Source organism: Trachypithecus francoisi, unplaced genomic scaffold (assembly GCF_009764315.1).
Source record: "Trachypithecus francoisi isolate TF-2019V2 unplaced genomic scaffold, Tfra_2.0 Lachesis_group6, whole genome shotgun sequence".
Classification (NCBI taxonomy): domain Eukaryota; kingdom Metazoa; phylum Chordata; class Mammalia; order Primates; family Cercopithecidae; genus Trachypithecus; species Trachypithecus francoisi.
In genome coordinates, this window is record NW_022681471.1 from 44,357,332 (window position 1) to 44,385,199 (window position 27,868).

The 27,868-nt window shown below is 43.8% G+C and overlaps 1 protein-coding gene across 1 annotated transcript in view; it reads right to left on the reverse strand.

Moving 5' to 3' along the window:
- Nucleotides 1–27,868, reverse strand: part of ATG4A (autophagy related 4A cysteine peptidase) — a 78,152-nt gene that overhangs the window by 7,905 nt on the left and 42,379 nt on the right. Inside the window, 9 exon segments of the mRNA XM_033201862.1 lie at nt 8,475–8,504; nt 8,507–8,552; nt 8,674–8,861; nt 9,490–9,569; nt 12,561–12,633; nt 12,812–12,913; nt 15,632–15,730; nt 17,822–17,893; nt 20,484–20,594. Coding sequence (XP_033057753.1) covers nt 8,475–8,504; nt 8,507–8,552; nt 8,674–8,861; nt 9,490–9,569; nt 12,561–12,633; nt 12,812–12,913; nt 15,632–15,730; nt 17,822–17,893; nt 20,484–20,594 — 801 coding nt within the window.

Genomic DNA, 27,868 nt, shown 5'->3' on the forward strand with positions numbered 1-27,868 from the left:
AAGCTGGGGACACTGAGTTTGTAAACTCTGATGAACATTTTTTGCCAGAAGAAACAGCTTCCCCATCCCCAGTAGTGGCAACATCCCCTCCCCGGCCCATGCTGCCATCAGCCTTTCCACCTTTGCCTGAGGAGCTAAACCCTGCGCTGCCTGAAGCAACAGTGATGGCCTCCCCTGAGGCAGTTGCCAGGCAAGATAATGTGGATTCTCCTCAGGAGCCACCCCCAACACCTCTGTTTGCTTCCAGACTTTAGACTAAAGTCCTGGTGGGCTCCTGGAGGTGAGATTGAGAGTGTGACCCATGAGGAGGTGCACTATACTCAAAAAGAACTGCTTGAGTTTTCTAATTTATATAAACAGAAACCTGGAAAACAGGCATGGGCACGGATATTAAGGGTGTGGGATAATGGTGGAAGGAACACAGAGTTGGATCAGGCTGAATTTATTGATTTGGGCCCACTATGTTAGAGACTGCATTTAATGTTGCAGCTCGGGGAGTTAAAAAAGGTTCTAAATAGCTTATTTGGTTGGTTAGCTGAAATATGGATTAAAAGATCACCCACTGTGAGCGAGATGGAAATGCCTGATCTCCCTTGGTTTTATGTAGAGGAAGGGATCAAAAGGCTTAGGGAGATTGGGATGGTGGAGTGGATTAGTCATCCCAGCTGGGAGAGTCCAGAAGATATACCCTTGACCAATGCCTTGCAAAATAGATTTGTGAGGGCAGCACCTGCATCTTCGAAGAGTACTGTAATTGCTCTTCTCTGTATGTCAGATCTAACAGTGGGAACTGCAGTCAACTACAAAATTTAAATATAATGGGAATAATTGGATCCTGAGGTGGCAGGGGCCAAGTGGCAGCACTCAACCATCAAAGGCAAGGTGGGCGTAGTTACCGTAATGGACAGCAGAGGCAAAGCAATAGTCTGACTATTGCCTTCAGACTACTGCAATCAGAACAGTCTGACTCATGTAGAGCTCTGGCATTGGCTAATTAATCATGGTGTTTCTAGAAGTGAAATTGATAGGAAGCCTACTGCATTCCTACTTAATTTATATAAGCAGAAAACTTCTAGGTCAAATGCACAAAAGACTAATTTGAATTACAAAAACGGAGACTCACAGCCCATCAATCAATTTCCAGACCTGAGCCAGTTTACAGACCCAGAACCCCCTGAATGAAGGGGAGGCCAGGTCCCCTTGAGGAAGGACCTCACTATATTACTGACATTTATGCAGTGAATTGTTCTCCCATCCTTCCCCAAGGAGACCTCTGGCCTTTTAGCAGGGTAACTGTGCATTGGGGAAAGGGAAATGATCAGATATTTCGGGGCTTACTGGACACTGGCTCTGAGCTGACATTGATTCCAGGGAACCCAAAACATCATTGTGGTCCTCCAGTTAAAGCAGGGGCTTATGGAGGTCAGGTAATCAATGGTGTTTTAGCTCAGGTGCGACTTACAATGGGCCCAGAGGGTCCCCAGACTCATCCCATGGTCATTTCCCCAGTGCCAGAATGCATAATTGACATAGACATACTTAGCAGCTGGCAGAACCCCTACATTGGCTCCCTGACTGGTAGGGTGAGGGCTATTACGGTGAGAAAGGTTAAATGGAAGCCATTAGAGCTCCCTCTACCTAGGAAAATAGTAAATCAAAAACAATATTGCATCCCTTGAGGGACTGCAGAGATTAGTGCCACCATCAAGGACCTGAAAGACACAGAGGCGGTGATTCCCACCACATCCCAGTTCAACTCTCTCATTTGGCCTGTGCAGAAGACAGATGGATCTTGGAGAATGACAGTGGATTATTGTAGGCTTAACCAAGTGGTGACTCCAATTGCAGCTGCTGTACCAGATGTAGCTTCATTGCTTGAGCAAATTAACGCATCTCCTGGTACCTGGTATGCAGCCATTGACCTGGCAAATGCCTTTTTGTCCATTCCTATCCATAAGGCCCACCAGAAGCAATTTGCCTTCAGCTGGCAAGGCCAGCAATATATCTTTACTGTCCTACCTCAGGGGCATATGAACTCTTCATCTTTGTGTCATAATCTTATTTGGAGAGACCTTGATTGCTTTTCACTTCCACACTGGTCCATTACATTGATGACATTATGCTGATTGGATCCAGTGAGCAAGAAGTAGCAAACACACTGGACTTATTGGTAAGACATTTGCTAATAATTTATTTCCCAGAGGATGGGAAATAAATCTGACTAAAATTCAGGGACCTTCTACCTCAGTAAAGTTTCTAGGGGTCCAGTGGTGTGGGGCCTGTCAAGATATTCTTTCTAAGGTGAAGGATAAGTTGCTGCAATTGGCCCCTCCTGCAACCAAGAAACAGACACAATGCCTATTGGGCCTATTTGGATTTTGGAGGCAACATATTTCTCATTTGGGTGTGTTACTCCGGCCCACTGAAGGGAAATCTTTCCAGTGGGCATAACTTCAAGCAGTGCACCTGATTGTGCACTTTGCATGGAAGGAGAAACGGCCACATGTGCGATTATATACTAATTCATGGGCTATAGTCAATGGTTTGACTGGATGGTCAGGGACTTGGAGGAAGCATGATTGGGAAATTGATGCCAATTTGGGGAAGAAATATGTAGATGGACCTCTCTGAGTGGTCAAAAACTGTGAAGATATTTGTATGCCATGTGAGTACTCACCAATGAATGACCTCAGCAGAGGAGAATTTTAATAATCAAGTAGATAGGATGACCCATTCTGTGGACACCACTCAGCCTCTTTCCCCAGCTACCTGTGTCATCACCCAATGGGCCCATGAACAAAGTGGCCATGGTGGCAGGGATGGAGGTTACACATGGGTTCAGCAACATGGACTTCCACTCACCAAGGTTGACCTGGCTACGGCCGCTGCTGAGTGCCCAATTTGCCAGCAGCAGAGACCAACACGGAGCCCTCAATATGGCACCATTCCTCGGGGTGATCAGCCAGCTACCTGGTGGCAGGTTGATTATATTGGGCTTCTTCCATCATGGAAAGGGCAGAGATTTATTCTCACTGGAATAAACATTTAGTCCACATATGGGTTTACCTATCCTGTACACAATGCTTCTGCCAAGACTCCCATCCATGGACTCACAGAATGCCTTATCCACCATCATGGTCTTCCACACAGCTCTGACTTTATGGCTAAGAAAGTGTGACAGTGGGCTCATTCTCATGGAATTCACTGGTCTTACCATGTTCCCCATCAGCCTTATCCAACATCACGGTATTCCAAACAGACTCTGACCAAGGCACTTACTTTATGGCTAAGAAAGTGTGGCAGTGGGCTCATTCTCATGGAATTCACTGGTTTACCATGTTCCCCATCAGCCTGAAGCAGCTGGATTGACAGAATGGTGGAATTTCATTTTGAAGTTACAATTACAATGCCAACTAGGTGACAATACTTTGTAGGGCTGGGGCAAAGTTTTCCAGAAGGCTGTGTAAGCTCTGAATTGGCATTCAATATATGGTACTCTTTCTCTCATAGCCAGGATTCACAGGTCCAGGAATCAAGGGGTGGAAGTGGAAGTGGCACCACTCACCATCAGCCCTAGTGATCCACTAGCAAAATTTTGCTTCCTGTTCCCCTGACATTAAGTTCTGCTGGCCTAGAGGTCTTAGTCCCAGGGGAAGAAATGCTGCCACCAGGAGACACAACGATTCCATTAAATCAGAAGTTAAGATTGCCACGTGGATACTTTGGGCTCCTCTTACCTTTACATCAACAGGCTAATAAGGGAGTTACAGTGTTGGCTGGGGTGACTGACTCGGACTATCAAGATGAAATCAGTCTACTGCCCCACAATGGAGGTAAGAAAAAGTATGCATGGAATACAGGAGATCCATTTGGGTGTCTCTTAGTATTACCGTGCCCTGTGATTAAGGTCAATGGGAAACTGCAACAGCCCAATCCAGGCAGGACTACAAATGGCCCAGACCCTTCAGGAATGAAGGTTTGGGTCACTCCACCAGGAAAAAAACCATGACCTGCTGAAGTGTTTATTGAAGGCAAAGGGAATACAGTATGGGTGGTAAAAGAAGGTAGTCATCAATACTAGCTACGACCACGTGACCAGCTACAGAAACGAGGACTGCAATTGTCATAAATATTTCCTCCTTCTTTTGTTAAAAACATGTTTGTGCATGTATACACTTGTACTCAGAAGATATTCTCATTTTATTCCTTTCTCCTTTATCATGTGACATAAGATTTATTGACTTCACATCAGCATTTAAGTATTGTTAAGTTTACGTAATAGTATTTGGGTTGGGGATTGGTGCGTTTCCAGTTGTACGAAGGATAGTTGTATTATGTTAGACAAATTATGGCCTTATTATTGTCTTTATTTGAAGATGATGTATGATCTCAGGATATGTATATGTGTACCAGTTGACAAGGGGTGGACTTGTGATGGTTAATACTGAGTGTCCACTTGATTGGATTGAAGGAGACAACGTATTGATCCTGGGTGTGTCTGTGAGGGTGTTGCCAAAGCAGATTAACATTTGAGTCAGTGGGCTGGGGAAGGCAGACCCACTCTTAATCAGGTGGGCACAATCTAACCAGTTGCCAGGGCGGCAAGCAGAAAAATGTGAAAAACAGAGATGGGCCTAGCCTCCCAGCCTACATCTTTCTCCACGCTGGATGTTTCCTGCCCTCAAACATCAGACTCCAAGTTCTTCAGGTTTGGAAGTCAGACTGGCTGTCCTTGCTCCTCAGCCTGCAGATGGCCTATTGTGGGACCTTGTGATCATGTGAGTTAATACTTAATAAACTCCCCTTTATATATTTTTATATTTATATATATGTATGTGTGTCTGTGTGTGTATGTAACATACACACACATATATACACATATATATGTATATATATTCCATTAGTTCTGGCCCTCTAGAGAACCCTGACTAACACGATCTGTCACCCAGGCTGGAGTGCAGTGGCACAATCTTGGCTCACTGCAGCCTTGACCTCCTGGGCTCAAGCAATCTGCTTGGAAGTAATCCCCATCTCAGCCTCCCAAGTAGCTGGGTCTATAGGCATACACCACCACATCCAGCTAATTTTTTGTATGTTTGGTATAGACGGCATTTCACCATGTTGCCAAGGCTGGTCTCGAACTCCTGAGCTCAGGCGATCCACTGGCCTTGGCCTCCCAAAGTGCTGGGATTACAAGTGTGGGCCACCACACCCAGCCACAAGCTGCATCATTTCTGAGAGTGCTTATAAGACATACAGTACACTTAGGTAATGGCCTCCAGCTCCATCCATGTTGCTGCAGAGGACATGATTTCATTACTTTTTATGGCTACATAGTATTCCATGGTGTATATAACACATTTTATTTATCTATTTTATATATTATATATATAATATATAATACTTTGTATATGCATATGTAATACATTATATATATTTTATATATACATTTTACTTATTTTATATATTTTTATACATTTTATTTATTTGTATATTTATATATATATTTATTTACATACAATGTATTTTATATATACATTTATACATTTTATATATTTATATAAATATATAAAATGTATATGTAATACTTTGTATATGTATATGTAATACATTTTATATATTTTTAATATATATTTTTAATATATAAAATGTATATGTAATACTTTGTATATGTATATGTAATACATTTTATATATTTTATATATATTTTTAATATATAAAATGTATATGTAAGTATGTATATATATGTATAAATGCTTGTGTGTAATATATGTGTGTGTGTGTAGAAAGAGAGATAATACACTTTGCAGAGTCTCTGGAATGGGACAACTATTTAGAAAATGGCAACTTGCATCTCTTCCCTCGCTTCAGACATTCTGCCAATCTGGACCACTCAACCTCAAACAGTAAGGGTGTGAGTCAGAAAAGAGGAGTTGGAGGGACTTAAAGCCCTCAAGTGAAGTTTGCACAAAGGACTTATAAAAGTTAACAGGCAAATGGGCACTATGTGAACCTCTGTCTTGGGGTATTAAAGAACTGAGGATTGCCCACATCTTTTTAATGAGTAGTCAAACTTCACAAAAGCTACCCTGACCCAGTGGCCTCAAGAAACAGGACGGCTACACCACCTTGGAGAAATTCTCTGGAGGTAACTTGGGATAGGGAGGCCAGGGCACCCGGAATCACATACACTATTCACTGAGATTCCTCCAAAGTTATTTTCTAATCTGTTTCAAAGTTGCCCTCAAACACTGTTGTGGACTGAATGTTTATGTCTCCCTAAAATTCATATGTTGAAATCCTAACCCCCAAAATGATAGTACTAGGAAGTGGGGCCTTTGATCATGAGGGTGGAGCCCCTATGAATGGATTAGTGCCTTCATAAAAGAGACTCCAGAAAGCTCCTTTGCCTCTTCTGCCATTTGAGGACACAGCAAGATAACAGCCATCTATTAACCAGGAAGTGGGCTCTCACCAGACACCGAATCTGCCAGTGCCTGGATCTTGGACCTCTAGAACAGTGAGACATTTGAGGTACTTGGTACACAAGGTAACAGTGCCTCTAGAACAGTGAGACATAAATTTCTGTTGTTTATAAAGCCACCTCGTCTATACTATTCTGCTATAGCCACCTGAAGGGACTAAGTCAAGCATGAACAACTGGAAATCTATTTTTTGCAACATTTTCTTTGAACCCACATGCTTAGGAACAGAGGGCATCTGATTTTGCAAAACTCCAAATACTAGATTTTTTTTTTTTTTTGAGACGGAGTCTCGCTCTGTCGACCAGGCTGGAGTGCTGTGGCCGGATCTCGGCTCACTGCAAGCTCCGCCTCCCGGGTTCACGCCATTCTCCTGCCTCAGCCTCCCGAGCAGCTGGGACTACAGGCGCCCACCACCTCGCCCGGCTAGTTTTTTGTATTTTTTAGTAGAGACGGGGTTTCACCGTGTTAGCCAGGATGGTCTCGATCTCCTGACCTCGTGATCCACCCGACTCGGCCTCCCAAAGTGCTGGGATTACAGGCTTGAGCCACCGCGCCCGGCCTAGATTTTATACTTAGAAAAATAAAAGCCTTTACAGGCTCTACATTTTCCATTTAGCTGTAATTCTTAGGCTCAACCAATAGACAGCAGCATTAGAGAAAACAGAGGCAGCTGTGCAATCCCTGCGCCCCGCTCCCCACCCCCCGCCCCCGCCCCCCGCCAACCTAAAGAGAGGAAGAAGGGGCTGGCAAAGGAAAGAGGTGTTGGGGTCAAGCAAGGTGCAGCCACCTTTCACTGACTGTCCTATATGCCTGGCTGAACGCTTTACTGTAAGATGACAACAGGGTGAGTCAGGCATTAACCCTATTTTACATAAGAGGAACCTGAGACTGAATACTGATATCTTTTTCCTGAAGCCACACAGTAGCAAGTGGGGGATTAGCATGCAAAGCCAGGTGTGTCTGTTCCCATCCCACGTCACCTCCCTGAATGTCCAAGAAGAGATGTGTTGGGGAGGATGACTAAGGCCATCTCCATCCTGTCCTTTGCACGTGCCTCATGCCATTCCCTTGTAACTCCTGTAGCTCTCCTTTCTGTGTCAACCAATCTGAGCTCATAACTTTCTTGAGGCCAAGTCTCAGACCACCCCACCCCTGCAACAGGTGTCCTGTACCAAACTTTCCTGGCCACATCACTCTCTAACACATGCTGTTCAACACTAACCAGGTGTTTAGGCCCTGGGTATGCAAAGTATGGTCTGTGGACCAGCAGCATCAGCACCACCTAGTTAGAAATGCAGACTCTCAGGCCCCACCCAAGACCTACTGAACCTGCACTTCAATAGGCTCTCAAGGTGATTCATGTGCATGCTAAAGCTTCAGAAGCACTAGGCTAGCTTCCCTTGTGTACCAAGGACCTCAAATGTCTCTGGTCATAGCTAGTGAGTCAAGAGACTGGGTTTCCAGAGGTGCCTTACTATGCAGGGAATGTTGGGCTGCTTGCCCGGGTTCACATTAAGAGGTTAGTGGTTTTAAGGCTTAGTCCCCATTCTCAGGAAAAGGATACTTCTGTCTTTGCCTCCTCTAATTCCCACCCTGTCACAGCTCTGAACAATGAGCCAGCTGGCCCTAATGAGAGAGATATTGGCAAAGTCAAGGGATTGAAATTCCACCACCCTGGGCCCCACAGGCAGGAGAGAGATATGCTGGAGCAATGCTGTGACCTTGGAGCTATCCAGTGGGAAAGCAATGGAACCATCTTATCAAGAAGCAAGGAAGTAAAGGCATTGAAATTGGACATGCTTTCCGTCAGGCACACAGAAACATCACTCTCCATTAGTTAGGCTGGAGACAGAAGGAGCTGACCAGAGGCCGTGGCATCCCTGGGCTAGATGGGAACCCACTAACTGGAATTGCCTGGTCTCCCATGCAAACCTTGTCCCCATGCCCTCCATAGCCCACGATGACTACTTGTGATTCCTCCTTTCTTACCTAAGAATCCTATGAAATAATACGCGTTATTGGTTTTCCTCCTAATGCCCCTAAAGACTGTGGCATCTTAAAACACTCCTGGAGAGAAAGAGAATGCAAGATTCTCAACTCACTTGTGGACTGCTGCTCACGGATCTCTGTGCTGAGATGGCGGTGTGATGGGCAGGCAGCAATGGGCTCGGGGAAAGAAGCGACTTACTTTGAATGCATCAACATAGACAGGATTGATTTGGTTTATGCCCAGGCGAAGGGGCACAATGAGCAGCAGGGGCTTCCAGGCCGGGCAGTGGGCAGAGGTGCCCTTACTCTGGTTTGAAGCAGTCAAAGAATCGGGAGGCCTGTCACCAGCTGTGTCAGCACTCAAGGGAAGGACACGGCACATTTTTTCTAGAAATGGAAGAACAGAAAATTGGATAAGTAAGGAGTCTTCAGCCCTAGAAGATACTCCAATATCAAAACTAAGGGGAACCTCACATGCCCCCCACCCTGCCTAGAAGGCCCTCTCCTCTGCCACCAGGGCTCAGTTGACTCCCCACCCGCACGAAGCCCAGGCCATTTCTTTAGGGCTCACGCTCTTCATTCCGGCCGCAGGGTACTTGTTTAGCTCCCAATAGGGATTCTGGGCTCATTGTAAGAAGCTCATTTCTCAAGTCTGCCTGGGCCTTTGAGACAGGGACTGTATCTTTAGGTTGCTCTGACTCCTCAGTGCAGGAATCACAGGCCTGGACAAGGGTGAGCCTCCATGAAAGATCTGTTGGTGGTTGAATAAATTATATGCACTTTGTGTTTTCTGCAGGGAAGGAGTGTGGTACCTCACTGAGGAGCAGCAAGGCCCCTCTAATGGTGTTCTCCCTCTCAGAAAACTGAAAAGAAAGAATCAGAGCCCTGTGCTCCCCTAAGCTCCCCTGCCCTGGTGGGGAAGACCAGAGAGACTCTCTTGAGTCCCAGAATTCTGAATGGTGAGGAAGGAATTCATCACCCATCAGCTGGGAAGTTAAACAGACTGGTAACTCACTGATATCTTCAATGACCACTGTGTTATCCATTGAAACATAAACAGCCAAGGAATTCCATTCATCAAATAAAGCAAGTTTTCTGCAAAGCAATGTATAAGGAAGTCACAATTTGGGAAGATGGAAATATCAGCAGAAAACAGTACAATTTATGCCCAGTGTTCCTAAAGTCACCAACACTGAGCCACAGAAAAGCTGGTGTTCAGGTCAACTCGGCTTCTTTGCCAGAGCTCTGGGACGCTCCATGTCTAGAGACCTTGAGAATGCCACTGAGTCACTGTATCTGAACCTCAAAAAGAAGTTTCTGCTTTACAACCTGGAGAAGTCTACTTCACAAAATGATGGGACACCTACTGGGGAAAAAAGAAAAGTTACCCATGCATCGGCTCTCAGAGTCCCAAGAGACTTTGTTTTCTTAAATAAAAGACATTCTGACTGGCCCGGCGCGGTGGCTCAAGCCTGTAATCCTAGCACTTTGGGAGGCCGAGACGGGCGGATCACGAGGTCAGGAGATCGAGACCATCCTGACTAACATGGTGAAACCCCGTCTCTACTAAAAACTACAAAAAACTAGCCGGGCGAGGTGGCGGCGCCTGTAGTCCCAGCTACTCGGGAGGCTGAGGCAGGAGAATGGCGTGAACCCGGGAGGCGGAGCTTGCAGTGAGCTGAGATCCGGCCACAGCACTCCAGCCTGGGTGACAGCGCGAGACTCCGTCTCAAAAAAAAAAAAAAAAAAAAAAAAAAAAGACATTCTGACTTACTGAATTTTCATTTTTCAAAAGGGAAACTGTAAAAAAAAATTTTTTAAAGGAAGTTGTCCATAAAAAATAGACATTTGTTTGGGATCACAGATAATATGGAGAATATGTTCCAGGTAAACCCAGAGAGAGAGAGACAGTGGGTAGAGGGGATAGAGAGAGAGAGATCACTTCTACCACTCCCCAGCTGCCCTGAGAATACCTCTCAAGTGACATAGGCCGCAGATTGAGGTGCCGAGCTTTACTGGTCAGCAGCTGAAGAGAGCCACCATGCTGAACTGCAGGACTTTATGGTATATTAGAAAGAAAACCCCTTTAAAAGAGAGATGATCTGAGGTCTATGTAAAGTACCCCACCTATTTCTCCCTTTCCTTCTTCTTCCCTTGCCAGTTAAATGAGGCCATGTTTAACCTGGCTACTTCTGGGATGTGTGGGTAAAGCCCAGTCTCATTGGACCGAAGAAAACACAGTCTCTCTATCAGGTAGCTCCCAGGAAGTTAACTACCATCACCCTTGTATTTCATTCATTTTAATGTATTATCTTTCTCCAGAAGAATAACAATAATCTAATAATAATATGCTGTTGTTAATGCTAATGATCATGATGAATTGGAACCCATTTACATTCTTTAAAAAAATCTACCCCAAGCGTGGTGGTTCACGCCTGTAATCCCAGCACTTTGGGAGGTCGAGACGGGTGGATCACAAGGTCAGAAGTTCGAGACCAGCCTGGTCAACATGGTGAAACCCCATCTCTACTAAAAATACAAAAATTAGCTGGGCGTGGTAGCAGGCACCTGTAAGTCCAGCTACTCGGAAAGCTGAGGCAGGAGAATGCTTGACCCTGGGAGGTGGAGGTTGCAGTGAGCCGAGATTGTGCCACTGCACTCCAGCCTGGGCGACAGAGTGAGACTCTGTCTGAAAAAATAAAATAAAATAAAATCTAGGTTTCCACTTTGTTGTTGGTAACCTTAAAATTTAGAGGAAAGAAGCAAATTCTGAAGGATGTTGTTTTAACACCAACCATTTCAAGCTGGGTTTTGGGCTCAGCACAGCCATTCTAATCTCTTATACTTTCCACACCACGTTCATACAGTGATTCCTGAAATACTGCCAGATTTTCACTCAGCAGAGTCAGTGATGCCCAAAAGGCACTCTGACTATGGCAAGAAAGCAGCCTCAGAGAGGTTACATTGTTAGGAAGGAGTAAAGTCAATACAGATTTTCCTTGGGTCCCCAAAAAATCCAGGCCACTCCCCTCATAGACACATTCCCAAAGCTTTCTAGTTCACTAAAGACTGGTTAGTAATAGAAACAGGGTCCCATCTGTACTTTGCATGGAATAGGTCCCCCTATAGTGCCCAGGAGCTTAATGTTCTACACCAAAGGAGGCCAGAAGGTTTCAATCTTCTGATCCCTAAATCTGGCCCCAGATTCTGGCTGCCATTTTCATTTATTCATCAAGCATTTATTGTGTACTTACGCGTGCCAGGCAGTTCTATGTGCTAGTGTTACAGAGTGAACAAGATAAATACAATCTCTGCCCTCATGGAGTTTCCATCAGTGATAGGTTGTTAGGAAGGAGAGTGACAACAGGTAAAGTGGTCTGCAGGTGTAAGTACTAACATCACTCCCCCCATTTGCTTTCAAAAAGTTGGTCCTGACCTCTCCACCTTGCCTCTTGCTGTGGAAGGTGAATTCTGGTATTTAACAAGACAACTGGAATACCACACTGGGACACCTTGAGTCTGCTATGAGATGACAAACTGATTCCAAGACTTCCCTGGGGTTTGTCTCCCCCAATAGCTGGTGAGTTCCTTGAGGCAAGGACTATGTCAAGTTTATTTCTGCACACCCAGAACTTAGCACAGTAAAGGTACAAAGAAAAAGCTGAATGAACAGGGATTTTAAATATTATGTAGTGCACGTAGGAGCCCTGTGGGGGTCCATTTCTTGCTTAGGCTGGCTTAGCCTCTACCACTTAGTATGAAACTTTTGGCTTCAAAGGGACCCTCAGGCCAATGGCTCCCAGGCACATGAGCATCAATCTGCAGCATGAGACACTGAATGAGTCCTAGGATACAGCCACATATACTGCTACCAGTGAATATAACTCTGATATACCAAGACAGATATCCATGCTTACACATTTCAAAGAGCCATCTGAGCAAAATGGCACAGATATTTGATGGTTTAGTGGGAAGAGTAGCTTAGAGGGATTGCAAGAATACCTAGGTTGATGGGAGGTTTAGTTGTCTAGGGAGGGAAGCATAGGAGACAGCAGAATAAGGCAGGCGCCAGACTCTTTTACTTACTTTAACACCTGTGCAACTGTATTTGGTCCAAACCATTCTCCAATTGATTTCCCTTCTCCTACACCCATTTGTGCTGTTTTTATGTGGAAAAAATTAACATGTTAGCAAAAGATCTTCCAGTAAGCCACAAACTCCTAATTTTTGTATAAATAATTAAGCAGATGGACAACTTAATGGAGCCACATATAAGGCAAGGCAAGAGAAGGAACAGGAATAGGCACTGCCTTTAAACTATTGATTTATGACCTTACCCATTTGATGGATAGAGTAGCAACAATCTTTTCTATCTAAGAAGCACTGTAGGATGCGTTGGTATTCTTTGGGTTGTTCTTTTTGTTTCTCCCAGCTCCAGTCTTTTTAAGTAAAAAAAAATGGGTTAGAAACATTTTTATAACTGTTTATTACCTCTCTGCACTTTTATTGTAACTACAAAGTTAGAAGGAAAACAAAGGCACCACATCTAGAAGGCAGGAATGATCAAGTTAGAACATTCCTAAGTATCTTTCATTTTGATAACAAAGACATCTGGAAAGTGATTGCTTTCAAAGACTCACTGGGTATATAGTAAAAGCAAAACAAGAAGTTGACCAAGGAATTGACTTAACCCAAGGGCTAGAGCTGGATCAATATTATATAAAAACAATGTCACAAAGGCCTTTCTGGCCAGTTACTCAGTGAACAGGAGGTCACCACAAAGCCCGGCAGTACATTGATATATGAGCCAGATGCCACAGCGTCTCATCTCCACATAGACGGCAATGGCTTTTGCTCTTATATTTTGGCAGCATTGACAAAAGGATCTCACGGGTAAGAAGTGCTATTCTGATATACAACAGTTCACAGGGGAATATACACAGCTCACAACTAAGGAAGCTTAAAAAAATTGCATGCTGTCGTTTTTACACCACCTTTTAAAAAGTCCATGCTGAGCTTTGGGAAAACAAATAACTGTGCTATCAGGTGTTCAAGGTTTCCCTAAGACCAAAGCCAAAATAACTACATCTGTACGGATACCGTCTGTGCCTTCAGCACAGCTCCCTAAATCCTACAGAGGCCATTTGTAACTTACTGAGGACAACTGCAAAAACTCTCTGTAATCACTGCAATCCTCTCAGCTCTAGAAACACTGTCCAATGGGACAGATTTTTGAGGCTTAGTTTGCTTCCAAGACAAATTCTCTCCTGAGGTTTTAGAGAGAGTCTGAAATAAAAACTGAACTACACTTGAAGCCAAAGGCCATTATCTCAAGACTCTTCAGTTATTTTTTGCTTCTAGTGTTGCTAAAACCAAAGTTTTTAACTTTGGATCCAGCACAGTCCTCAGAAGTTGGAACCACATCCAACTTCTTTTCATTAGCTACCAAATTGTCCAAGTCTGGAGAAATCCTAATTAGCTGGCTGCTAATACCACTAAATACTTGCTGACGACAATGGTAAGTGAATACTCTACCTTAATTTTAAAATAGCTGAATAGGAAACAATCCAAAAGACATCTTTACAAAATTACTCTTTTAACGCATTTTAGCTACAAGATCTATTTCCAACTTCTTCCTGCTACTTGCTTTTGTATTAAAACAATTGAAACTGCTGACTGTGGAGTTTGTTTGTTTTTTTTCCAGTTTGCTCCCTACTTCCAGAACTTGCTTCCAAAATAATCATTTTGAAGTGTGTTATAAATGAAAAAAAAATTAAATAGCGAGAATGGATCTATACCAAGAAGCATGTACAAACAAGGGAAATCACTGGACAAGGAGTTGGAATATCTTTATTTTATCCCCAAATCTTTGATTTCTTGCTGTTTTACCCTGGGTAAATCACATCACTTCCCTGAGCCTTGGTTTCCTCATCTGTAAAATGGAAATTATTATACTACCCAGGGCAAGCAGGATATCCCAAACCCTGAAGAGAAGGCAATAAGCCCTGAAACCTCCCTGGGCCCTTCTCCAATCCTCTCTGAAAGCTGTAGCAAAATCTGTGAGTTTGCACAGTGGGAAAAGGAAAATGATGTTTCTATACTTCTGAACCTCAATTAGCAACAGCCAATGAGTTCAGCAGCCCAATTTCATCCAAAGTGTCCTTTCACTCTCTCATCCCCAAGTCTAAATGGACCTTCACCTAAGTGCCTGAACTGGCATGCAGCCAACCCCATCCTTCAGATGCCCATAGGGAAGCATGTACATGTCTTAAGAAAGCAAGACTCAAGAGTTCCAACAACCAGCCAGGTGCAGTGGCTCATGCCTATAATCCTAGCACTTTGGGAGGCCGAGGCGGGTGGATCATCTGAGGTCAGGAGTTTAAGATCAGACTGGCCAACATGGCAAAACCCCATTTCTACTAAAATTACAAAAATCAGCCAGGCGTCCAGGCATGGTGACAGGCACCTATAATTCCAGCTACTCAGGAGGCTGAGGCGGAGAATCGCTTGAACCCGGGGGTCACAGGTTGCAGTGAGCCAAGATCGCGCCACTGCACTCCAACCTGGGAAACAGAGCGAAACTCTGACTCAAAAAAAAAAAAAAAAAAAAAAAGAGTTCCAACAACCATTATCAGAAGGCTCTTAATTGAACGTCCTCCCAAGGAAGCAAATTTAAAGATTCCTTCATCATCAGCTGGACATCCTTAGTGAACCAAAACCAAAATAGTACCAGCTCCCTCTATGCACTTCCTTTAGGTCACTTACATCCTTCACCAGGCAGATATCTTAAACGAGGTCAAGAAACAGACTTACCACCACACCCTTCTTCCTGCTGCCTTTGTTATCTTGCATTTCTAAGGACTTACTCAAACAATAGCAAAGATGGAAAGGATAAATGACACACCTCCCTCAATGTTCAGTTCTGTCCCAGGAAAATAACTCCCTGGCTTGGTGACTCACAAGGAAACACTAGCTGTTTCCTTCTTATGAGGGGCTTTGTTGACTTGTCAGCCCCACCACTTGAGCTTGCAGAGAGCATTTTAAGACCTGCAAGTTTATTACTGAGTGTTCCCAAGGCTCAGCATCAAACTAAATCAATAGTAGCAAGTGACACTGCAGAGGTCTCTGAGAAAGTTTATAAAACAAATTTAACTCACCCCTTCCCAAGTGTCTACAGATAAGGGCTTGAGCCAGCATCATCTGTCCACAGCGTAGCATACATCCCCAACCAGCATCTGATGAAGGGCCCGTTCCCCCTGTTGGCAAAATGGAAGGGATGAATATGGGTTCCTCAAATTGTCCTTTCCTGAAACATCAGCATACTTGGGACTCACACAAGACAGGCAAATATATATACTCTGAAAAGCGAGGTGACAGATATACCCACAGATCAAACAAGATTTGGGTATACAGTTGGAACTTGCAAACATAGTACTGAGTCAACCAAAACAAGTTCTACGGCCAAACATAAAACAAGCAAATGAACTAAATGTGTCCCTTATGTTTTCTGCTTGAAGACTTCTAGGTATACATGCAATTTTGGTAGGTGACTGCCATGTATGAATACCAACCCTTAGACCATTCCATGTCATCATCTGCCAGACCCAAACCTTGCCTTGCATAGCTCACTTGCATGGCCCTGAAATTCTCAGGGAAGCCAGTCTTACTTAGGTAAAGAACAAATACTACCAAAGGCAATCATCAAAATGGTCAAAGAGATTTGGAAGGCTCATGACTATTCTGAATATATATTATGAAGATCTGAACAGCAAGAAGGACATTGTAAAATAGGGGAAAGATCCCTAGATGAGGCATCAGAAGACCAGTCTCTAGTTATCTAATCTAAATCTCATCTATAGGCTGAACATAATAGTACATACTCTGCCTACTATCAGTGAGTATTGTAAGAACTGAGAGAATATCTGTGAAAGTGTTCTAGAACCCATAGAGGATGACACAAATACTTGATGTTTTGAGTATGATCATAATTTAAACCCATATTAATGAATTAGAAATGTATCTTTAAAAGGTATAAAATTAGTTAATAAATGAAATAAGACAACAGGTTCTATTTTAAGAACACCTTCTGCAAAGAAAATCCCACATATGAGGCCAGGGTGAGCTCAATATTCTTTTCCAAGGGGCCAATGAAATCAGATAACTTGTATGGCAGACAGGGTATGTTGTTTTCATTGTTTTCTTTTCCCAGTGTGGAAATGGAAAAATATGCTATAAGCACGATCTCAGAAGACTAACTTCAAAGGGGGTCATCAATCTTGTAAGACAAGTGGGTCAAGGTGGTCACCCCTTTCTTTTAGTTGTGGGGACTGAAGGAAAGTTACAATAACAAGATGGGAAGGAGGGAGTCAATTTATGACCTGGAAGGGGTGCCTTTTGATTGTTGCTAATGCGGGGATTATTGGCCAGATTAGTAGGGAAAAGATGCAATGAGGCCCACATAAAGAAGAGATCATCTATTGCCAAAATATTGGCAGAGTAAAATTAGAAATATTTTCCAGCCTTGCAAAGAGCTCCACAGCCAGAGAAAGTTAACAGTTCAGAACCACTGGTTACTAAACATTGTTCTTTTGTTTGTTACTGACTGGTGTATTTCTGGGGAGAGAAAAAAAAAAAGAAAGGAAAAGTCTGTGTGACCTTCATTTTTGGCACTGAACAGAAAGGTTGATTTCATTCTAGTGTCCTCTTAGAACAGTAAATTTCACTATTTGTAGGTCCTTTTCCTACAGGGCCATGATACTAGGAAGTAGCCACCCTACTTGCAAATGTGTTGTATATCCTTTATGAAAACAGCACATTCACTTCACCTATTGAATTGTCCTTTTTTCTAGTTGACAGCTGGTAACAGCCTAGAATTAGTTCCAAGGAAACTACTGTAATTTGTCTCTCAATGGCAAGGTGCTTTCATGTCATAAAGGGGAAAAAAACCCAAATAAATTATTTTCTTTCTTTCAAGACACAATTTTCATTAATAATCAAGTAGTTCCACAATGCAGTGGATTGTAATTTAATAGATATTATACAAATTAAAGGCTTATGTGATTTTTCCCCTTAATCTCAAAAGTATAACAAGTAATATCATCTGGTGCCTGAACACTTGGAGGTGGGGTCAAAAGTATACAGTCATAACCCCTCAATGCCATAGAGCCATACGTGAAAGGATACTTTAGCAATGAAACTTTTGGATGAAGTGTAAGGTTTACCTAGTCCCCTAAATCAAATTCTTTGCTATAGTGAGCTATTAATTCTGAGGTTTCTATGAAGTCACTGATAACCTCAGGCAAGCTATCCACAAGGAACAAAGCACAGTAAAACAATGATATACCTACCAATTGGTGAAAATTTCCTTCTGTATGTAAACCATAGACGAGCACTTATATCAGACAACAGCTTAGATTTTTCTGTAATTAAATGTAAAATTAAAATTAAATCACCATATCTAAAAATACCCACCTTTACTTCTGAGCCAGCTGCTAACTTAATTTCAAATAACCAGTCAATTCCATTATTATGGGGCTAGGTAAATTCACAGGAAACCCATTCTCATTTTAGCCAAATAATTTCAGTATTTCACCCAACCTATGGTTTGACCAGAGCTACTTGACTGGTGTAATGACATTGGGTAGCTCCTGTCATCTTTTCACTGAATTCCACAGTCCTGACAGTTACAAACACTGGGATCATTGCCAAAAGACAAGGAATAAGCAAATTAAGGATCCTAGAGAACCCACTAACAAGACTATCAGCCCCAGCCTGAATGATGGTTGGCTGGATCTTATATCAGCACCCATCATCCCTTATCTAAAACTAGAGGTTTGGCTGGGCCCAGCGACTCACATCTCTAATCCCAGTGCTTTGGGAGACTGAGACAAGGAGATTGCTTGAGGCCAGGAATTGAAGACCAGCCTGGACAACATAGTGAGACCCCATCTCTACAAAAAAATGAGGTATGAGGATCACTTGAGTCCAGGAGTTCGAGGCTGCTGTGAGCTATGATCACCACTGTACTCTAGCCTGAGTAACAGAGAGACCTTGCCGCAAGCAAAACAAAATAAAACAAAACAAAAACTATTGTTTGGCTTGTTTGTGTGTGCGCATGTGTGTCTATGCATGCACACATGCATCTTTAAATAAAAAGGAAATGCCCTACTAAGCAAATTAGGTGTGTAAGAAATGTATCTATAGCACCTAGTGCAACTGGCACTTACAATCTAAATGCATATATAATATCACAAATGTTTTTGTGTCTTTTTAAAAGCATGCTTTCTTGTATTTATGACATAAATTTACTTTGATGGGCCACAAATATGGCTTCCACATTTTTATCTGTACTTAGATGTGACTGTCTTTCTTAGTCACCTCTCTCCCTCTTCTCAACAACATGTCTGTATTATATTCTGTATAGAATTTATAGTCACTGCACTTAAAAAGAACAAAGGGAAATCTACTTTGGGCCAATAGTTTCTCTTTTCTGTCTTCCTTTTCTTTGGAGGAAGTCGAAAAGTTGAGCTATCTGTATTTTCCCTCCCTTCCATGCCCCAGTGCCTAGCACATTCAGGGAAGCAGATGTATAATGGTTAATAGTAAGACACCTGAAGTCATACTTTGATTGGGTTTGAACCCTGACTCTGCTACTTACCAGCCGTGTAAGCTGGTTAACTTAACCTCTCCGGGCTTCAGTTTCCTCATCCATATATGGGGAGAATTATAGTACCTACTTCATTGAGTTGTGAGTATTCAAAAGATAATACACGTAAAGTGCTTACATCGTGAATAGTATGCAGTGAACCTATGACAAATGTTAGCTGTTATATACCCGTCCTCTTAAATGTCCACACCCTCACTTCTGCCTCTGACAGTCTTTATGCGTTCCTGTGTGGCTTTATGCTGGGAAAGTTGCATGGACATTTTAACAGTGATTTCACTTTGAAAGGCACTTCCCAATTTAACATTTGAATATGAGTGGATGTGGCAACCTGGGGATTCCTGTTGTCATGGAATGCAGAATTAGAAGATTCCCTCCAATCCCCTCATTTTAAGTACCACTGAAGGAAGTTAAGATCCAGAAAGAGAAAGTGACTTACCTGAGTTAGCAGAGTCTAAATAAAAAAGGTCTCCTAATCGCTAGCTCCCGGCTTTCCACTGTTCACAATTCTCCAATCAAAATAATGAGCCAGGCTCAGGAGGAGCTGACAATGCCTAACTTCCTCTCCTGCCTTTTCATCAGCCTCTTCCTGTTCCTTCCTCCAAGCTAAGTGAGGGCCTCTGAAGAGGATGTCTCCTCAGAAAGATACAAATCTCAGAGCTGCCTCTTTCCAAGCTCTGGCTTTATCTGGGTGCTGGGTTGTTAGCAGTTTCAGGTTAAAAGGTCTTTCTTTCCCAATCTATAAGAATGTAATGGTAAGAAAGAAAAATTAAAGCCTCCTTTCCATCTAGCTGTAGTGGCTAAAAGTTCTATACAAAATCAGAATAAACTGAGACAGTGCTACGGTCAGCAAAAGATCTAAAACATAAGAAAAACTTACTAGGTCTGATATTGTTTCTGAGATCCATGGGTTATCTAGAAGTCCCTGAGTGTTTTTATCTGGCCAGAGAAGCATGTGAGAGTAATAAATATGTAGCCCAATCACGAAAGGCTAGAGACTGGTTAGTGATACCAGGAGTGGGTCCGTGTTTTTTGAAACCCAAGGCTTCTAGAATTTGGGGATTCTCATTTAAGGAACAGAATAAAAATATATACCTGTGCAAATTGTGCAAAAACCTATAACCATGTAAACATACTACTAGGGCCTTTCAGGGCCTTGGAAGGGGCCTGTCCAAGCAAAGGTTCTGAGACTTAAGCTCCCTTGACTACAAGGTAAATCCACCTCAGAGTAGCATTAACATTAAGCAAGAAAATGCTCTGCCAACCCAAGAAGAAAAAGTACAAACCCTGAACCACAGGTGCCTACCTCATCTGGGTTCTTACAGACAAATGCTACCAAATCTTACCTGTTTTAAGGAGATGCTGCTTCCCTAAGATCCATACCAGCTCATCTGTATCTGGATATTCTTCTAGGTAGTCAGTGAAAATAGTAATCTGGTTTTCATACTTGGATAAAACTGAAAGAAAATGAAAGAAACTTAAGTAAAATTTAATAGAAGGGGCTTACCTCTGTAGCTGACTGATTATTACCTTTGCTCTGAAGGTGAAAGGTCAGCAGCTTGAATCTAATGAAAGCAATTCCTTTTCCTTGAGGAACAAAGACACTCACAAGACCTCTAAATCCTTTAGCTGAAGGATTTCCTCTTGACCATCTCTTTTGACCTTCCCTTTCTCAAAGTCCCATTTAACACCATCTCTAAAAATTCATTTGGCCACAGTTACTTCAAAACATTTTATACCATAGGGCCTTCTTTGTAAATAGCCCATTATCGAGCTTTCCCTACTCTGAGTGTATAGAGGTGATACAATACATGCACACCTAACTCCTGCCCATGTCACAGGGAATATCATGAGGTTTGTATTGCGAGGTTTCCAGTGGCCAGTGGCTTGGAAGGTGCTGTGACAAGCCTGAATGTTTGTACAACTGTGTATATGGTAATATTTTAGCTGGAAGACCAGATGTTTTCATAGTATTTTTATTTGCCATTTTATTCACATATGGCTTCTGCAAAGAAGGATCTTGAAGTTAACGGTAAATATAACTTGTTCTTGGTATTCACAGATGACTATTAAGATATAATAAGAAATATATATTTAGTTTCTATCCCTGTTTTCTGGCACAGAACTCCTAAAACCTTTGTTATGGTGAGTGATAGGGATACTATGTGCATCTTTTGTTCTGAAATTTGGCCTCTCTGCCTGGTTCCTGACATAGAGCTCCTAGTGAATTTCCTGGGTGATAAGAGCATCTTCTGTTCTAATGAAGTATCTCTTGGTGGGCTTCTGGATGGAGGCTGGTTACCAGAAGGACTAAGCCATGATTAGAAGCTTGGAACTTTCAGTTCCAACTCCCATCCTTTGGGAAGGGTGGAGACTGAGTCAAAAATTGACTTCATAAAAATCCTTGGACTGTGGGATTTGGTGAACTTCTGGGTTGCTGAATATGTGGAGGTGTCTGGGGGGTGGTATGCCTAAAGAGGGCATGGCTGCTCTGTGTCCCTTTCCACATGCCTTGCCCTATGCATCTCCTCCATCTGGCTGTCCATCTATACCCTTTGTGATATTCTTTATAATAAATGGGTAAACATAATAGTTTCCCTGAGTTCAGTGAGTCATCCTAGATTATGGAACACGACGAGGGGGTTATGGGAACCCCAATTTATAGCTGGTCAGTCAGAAGCACATATAGCTGGGACTTATGACTGGTATCTGAAGTGGGGCAGTTTTGTGGAACTGAGCTGTCAGCCTATGGAATCTTACTCTAACTCCAGACAGATAGTGTCAGAATTGAATTAAATTATAGGGTATACTATTGGTATCTTGTGGAGAATTGCATGGTATGTGGTATCACAAGAATTGAGTGGTGAGTGTCAGAGTAGAAAACAGTTTGATTTTCCTATCTCACGCAACTATGGTTATCTCTGAAGATAAAGTGTCCCCCAAAATATATATATTTAGTTTCTATCCCTGTTTTCTGGCACAGAGCTCCTAAAACCTTTGTTATGGTGAATGATAGGGATACTATGTGCATCTTTTGTTCTGAAATTTGGCCTCTCTGCCTGCTTCCTGACATAGAGCTCCTAGTGAATTTCCTTACTAGTTCACAAGCCATACTTTTCAAACTTATGACCATGCAATATGGGAGGAGTTAAAATTCAAATTCACTTTTTTTTTTTTGAGATGGAGTCTCGCTCTGTCCCCCTGGCTGGAGTGCAGTGGCACGATCTCGGCTCACTGCAAGCTCTGCCTCCTGGGTTCCTGCCATTCTCCTGCCTCAGCCTCCCAAATAGCTGGGACTACAGGCGCCCGTCACCGTGCTCGGCTAATTTTTTGTATTTTTAGTAGAGACGGGGTTTCACCGTGGTCTCGATCTCCTGACCTTGTGATCCGCCCGCCTCGGCCTCCCAAAGTGCTGGGATTACAGGCGTGAGCCACTGTGCCCGGCCATCAAATTCACTTTTGTACCAAAAGAGATGGGGTTTCACTGTATTAGCCAGGGTGGTCTTGAACTGCTGGCCTTAAGCAATTCTCCCACCTCAGCCTTTCAAAGTGTTGGGATTACAGGCGTGAGCCACCATGCCTGGCCTCTCTCAGAATATTAGTTACAAAGAACTTTTGAGATAGTACCCCTTCATAAGTCAATCTTGAGTCTTTTAGCAGACCTCTTCCTCAAATTCACTTTTGTTCTGAAATTGGCCTTTCTCCCTGGTTCCTGACATAGAGCTCCTAATGAATTCCTGGGTGATAAGAGCATCTTCTGTTTTAATGAAGTATCTCTTGGTGGGCTTCTGGATGGAGGCTGGTTACCAGAAGGACTAAGCCATGATTAGAAGCTTGGAACTTTCAGTGCCAACCCCCATCTCCTTAAAAAAAAAAAAAATAATAATTTTTTGAGAGATATTATATTGTAAATAGTAAATATATTTCCAAGCCAGCCCACAAAACCTATTTTAATCTGTAACTAGAAAATTTAAATTGATAGTTTATTTCATAGTTTATGGTGCTATATCTATGAGAAAATATATTTCAAGTTCAAAGCTAAGATACTCAACACACACCTCTTAACTCATGGGGGCTCATCAGCCCCTATGAGGAGGGGAGCACAGAGAAAGTAGGGGACCATTTGTACAACTACAAGTAGCTGCAGAGATTCTCTAAAAGAAATCCCTTGAAAGGATAAATTGTTTTATTTTATTTTGTTTTTGTTTTCTAAGGCAAAGGCACGTTGTTTTCATAGAAATAAATGCTCCTAAATATAAATGAGTCTGTTCTGATAAAAATAAAAATGAGTCTATTTTGATCATATAAATATTTTGTTGGAAGTTGAAATTATAATTTGTACAAGCACTTTTAGAAACACAGCTGAGATCGAGACCAGCCTGGCCAACATGGTGAAACCCTGTCTCTACTAAAAATTCAAAAATTAGCTGGGCATGGTGGCGCGTGCCTGTAGTCCCAGCTACTCAGGAGGCTGAAGCAGGAGAATTGCTTGAACCCGGGAGGCCGAGGTTGCAGTGAACCGAGATTGCGTCACTGCACTCCAGCCTGGTGACACAGCAAGATTCCATCTCAAAACAAACAAACAAAAAACCTGTTAACCAGGGATATTACCTTTCTTAAAATATCTTACAGAATTCCAGTCATTGAGGGATTTAAGTAGCCTTTCTCCTCAATATATTTTAATTACTAAGATGATAGTCTCTGCAGTGTTTCAAATTTAAAGAAGTTAGAAACAGCCATTTTGTTCCCCAGTGAAAATTCATCACTACCAAATCTGACAGGGAGCCTGTGCCATCTTAGCCTCTCTGCTGCTGGCCTCAGCCCCTGGCCCATGCCCAGGAAATACCAGGCTAAAAATGATTATCCAGGTCAGGCCATCCCCAGGAGGTGGTGGACTGAGGCAGGGCAAATCACACTGTGTACCACCCCACCCTAACCTCTAACCCTCACAGGCAGAAGAAATCCATTTTAAATGAACATCTAGTGTAGCCTAAAAAGAGAGAAAAAATCAGAAAATAAGTAACTTGAGTATACTGTAGGAAAAGGGTAACCTCTCCGGCATTGCCTTCATAGGGGTGAGGATGGGTGGCATTGGATGAATGTACAGCATGTATGCATATAAGCCTTGGGTCTTTTTATAGTACTGGCCAAAGAAATACCATTTCTCTATCGCCAACCCTGTCTCAGTGAGTCACTGGCCAGTTATCTGGTCAAATTAGTAAAGCCCTTTGAAGCCTGTGACAACTGCCCTGCTTCATTTGGGATGGCTCTGATCAAAATGGCAGCCAAAGAATTTGACTCTTGCACTTCACCCCCTCTCAGGCCTAGCTAGGCCAGCAAGAAGTTCATTATAGTCTCTATTCTTCTTGATTCTTCTCTTAAAAGATAGACACCCTGAATACAGTATGTGAGGCCATGGCCATCCCTGAATCAAGGCTACATGTATGGAACAAATGAAAGAACAGAAAATGAAATTAACAGAAACAAGAAGCAGTGACATGGGAAGATTATGTACATGGGGGTCTAGGGAGGAAAGAGGAGCAGGTCTTACATAGGGAGAACTCAGATGAAAAAGCAATCTGGGAAGTGGATGAGGTGCAGAAGTAAAATATCATTTCCAGTACAATTGCTTCTGATTAACAGCAATACGTTTTATTTTAAAATTTTCACAAACTACCTTTGTCTTGCCTTTAAAAGTAAACAAACCATATATCAGGCTGAAATGAGTTCCCTGCCTTCCCAGTCTGTTTAAAGAGATAGGGACTACGAGAGGTGACGGCATGCTGGTGGCCCTTGCTCACTCTTGGCGTCTCCTCGGCCTCCGCGTCCACTCTGGCTGTGCTTGAGGAGCCCTTTGGCCCACTGCTGCACTGTGGGAGCCCCTCTCTGGGCTGGCCCAGGCCGGAGCCAGCTATCTCTGCTTGCGAGGAGGTGTGAGGGAGAGACACAGGCGGGAACCAAGGCCGTGCAAGGCACTTGCGGGCCAGTGCAAGTTCCGGGTGGGCATGGGCTCCGTGGGCCTTACACTCGGAGTGGCCAGACAGTGCTGCTGGCCCGGGTAGTGAGGGGCTGGGCGCCCTGGCTGGTGGCTGCTGTGGGGGTGTGCCAGGTCCCCCAGCAGCGCTGGCCCGCCAGCTGTGCTGGAATTCTTGCTGGGCCTCAGCTACCTCCCCAGGGGGCAGGGCTCAGGACCTGCAGTCAGCCATGCCTGAGCCTCCCCACCGCCATGGGCTCCTGTTGGGCCTGAACCTCCTGGACGACTGACGCCCCCTGCTCTGCAGTGACCAGTCCCATTGACCACCCAGAGGCGCTGAGAAGTGCAGGCACATGGCATGGGACTGGCGAGCAGCTCCGCCTGCGGCCCTGGTGTGGAGTCCACTAGGTGAAGCCAGCTCGGCTCCTGGGTCTGGTGGGGACTTGGAGAGCCTTTGCGTCTGACTGGGGGATTGTAGATGCACTGATGGGTGCTCTGTGTCTAGCTCAGGGTTTGTGAACTCACCCATCGGGCTCTGTGTCTGGCTTAAGGTTTATAGATGCACTGGTGGGTGCTCTGTGTCTAGTGAATCTGGTGAGGACTTGGAGAACTTTTGTGTCTGGCTGGAGGACTGTGAATGCACCAGTGGGTGCTGTGTCTAGCTCAGGGATTGTGAACGGGCCAATCAGCACCCTGTCAAAACGGACCAATCAGCTCTTTGTAAAATGGACCAATCAGAAGGATGTGGGTGGGGCCAGATAAGGGATTAAAAGCAGGCTGCCCGAGCCAGCAGCAGCAACCCCTTCGGGTCCCCTTCCACATTGTGGAAGCTTTGTTCTTTTGCTCTTTGCAATAGATCTTGCTCCTGCTCACTCTTTGGGTCCACGCCACCTTTATGAGCTGTAACACTCACCGCGAAGGTCTGCAGCTTCACTCCTGAGGCCAGCAAGACCACGAACCCACCAGAAGGAAGAAACTCCAAACACGTCCAAACATCAGAAGGAACAAACTCCAGACGCACCATCCTTAAGAACTGTAACACTCACCGCGAGGGTCCACGGCTTCATTCTTGAAGTCAGTGAGACCAAGAACCCACCAATTCCAGACACATTTTGGTGACCATGAAGAGACTATCGCCTATCACCAAGCGGTGAGACTACCACCTATTGCCAAGCAGTGAGACTATCGCCAAGCGGTGAGACTATCACCTATTGCCAAGCAGTGAGTATCATCGGACTCCTTTCGCTTGCTGTTCTGTCCTGTTTTTTCTTAGAATTCGGGGGCTAAATACCGGGCACGTGTCGGCCAATTAAAAACAACTAGCGCGGCTGCCGAGGTAAAGACACAGGTGTCAGGCTTTCTGGGAAAGGGCTCTCTAACAACCCCTGACACTTCAGATTTGGGAGCGTTGGTTTGCCTAGAACCAGCTTCTGCTTTTCCTGTACCTCTGGGCTGAGCCGAGGGTCAACAGAGAGGAAAGCCATGTAGCTCCGGGGTCCCGACAACAAGTTGGTTGACCCTGCAGCCATGAGCAGAACTCTCAAAGGCATGTCACCCAAGCAAGACTTGCCCATCTATCCTATCTATTCTGACCCTTGCCCCCTGGGTCCTAATGCCTGTCAGACAAACTTCCTCTCGCCTCTCTTCTCTGAGGTTAGTCCTGCTTCTAAAAATTGCTTCCTCTCTCTAGTGCTTTTCTAGTTTCTCCTATAAGAATGACTTCTAGTATAAACTCCAAGACTCTGTTACCTTCTTTAGGCACCCTGGCTCACCAATCAGAAAGACATAATTTTTGCCCAAAGCCCCATCATAGGGGGGACTATCTAGAATTTTAGGATCCTTCCTCAGACAAGCGGGCCTAACAAAATCTATTCGTGAAGCTAGGATATGGGGAGCCTCAGAAATTGTATCCTTCCTATTCATATAAGTGAGGACAAAAGATGTCACTATTCCAACTCTGGAGATCCCTTCCTTCCCTCAGGGTATGGCCCTCCACTTCATTTTTGGGGCATAACATCTTTATAGGACATGGGTAAAGTCCCAATACTAACAGGAGAATGCTTAGGACTCTAACAGGTTTTCGAGAATGCGTCAGTAAGGGCCACTAAATCTGATTCTTCTCGCTCCTCCTTGTGGTCTAGGAGGACAGGCAAGGGTGCAGGTTTTTGAGAATGCATCAGTAAGGGCCACTAAATCCGACCTTCCTTGGTCCCCCATGTGTTCTGGGAGGAAAACTAGTATTTCTGCTGCTGCGTTGGTGAGCGCAACTATTCCGATCAGCAGGGTCCAGGGACCATTGCGGGTTCTTAGGCAGGGGTTGCTTCTGCTGCTGCGTCAGTGAGCACAACTATTCCAATCAGCAGGGTCCAGGGACCATTGTGGGTTCTTGGGTGGGGGAGAAACAAAACAAACCAAAACTGTGGGTGGTTTTGTCTTTCAGATGGGAAACACTCAGGCATCAACAGGCTCACCCTTGAAATGCATCCTAAGTCATTGGGACCACTTTGACCCACAAACCCTGAAAAAGAGGCAACTCATTTTTTTCTGCACTATGGCTTGGCCCCAATATTTTCTCTCTGATGGGGAAAAATGGCCACCTGAGGGAAGTACAAATTACAATAGTATACTGCAGCTTGACCTTTTCTGTAAGAGGGAAGGCAAATGGAGTGAAATATCTTATGTCCAAGCTTTCTTTTCATTGAGGGAGAATACACAACTATGCAAAGCTTACAATTTACATCCCACTGGAGGACTTCT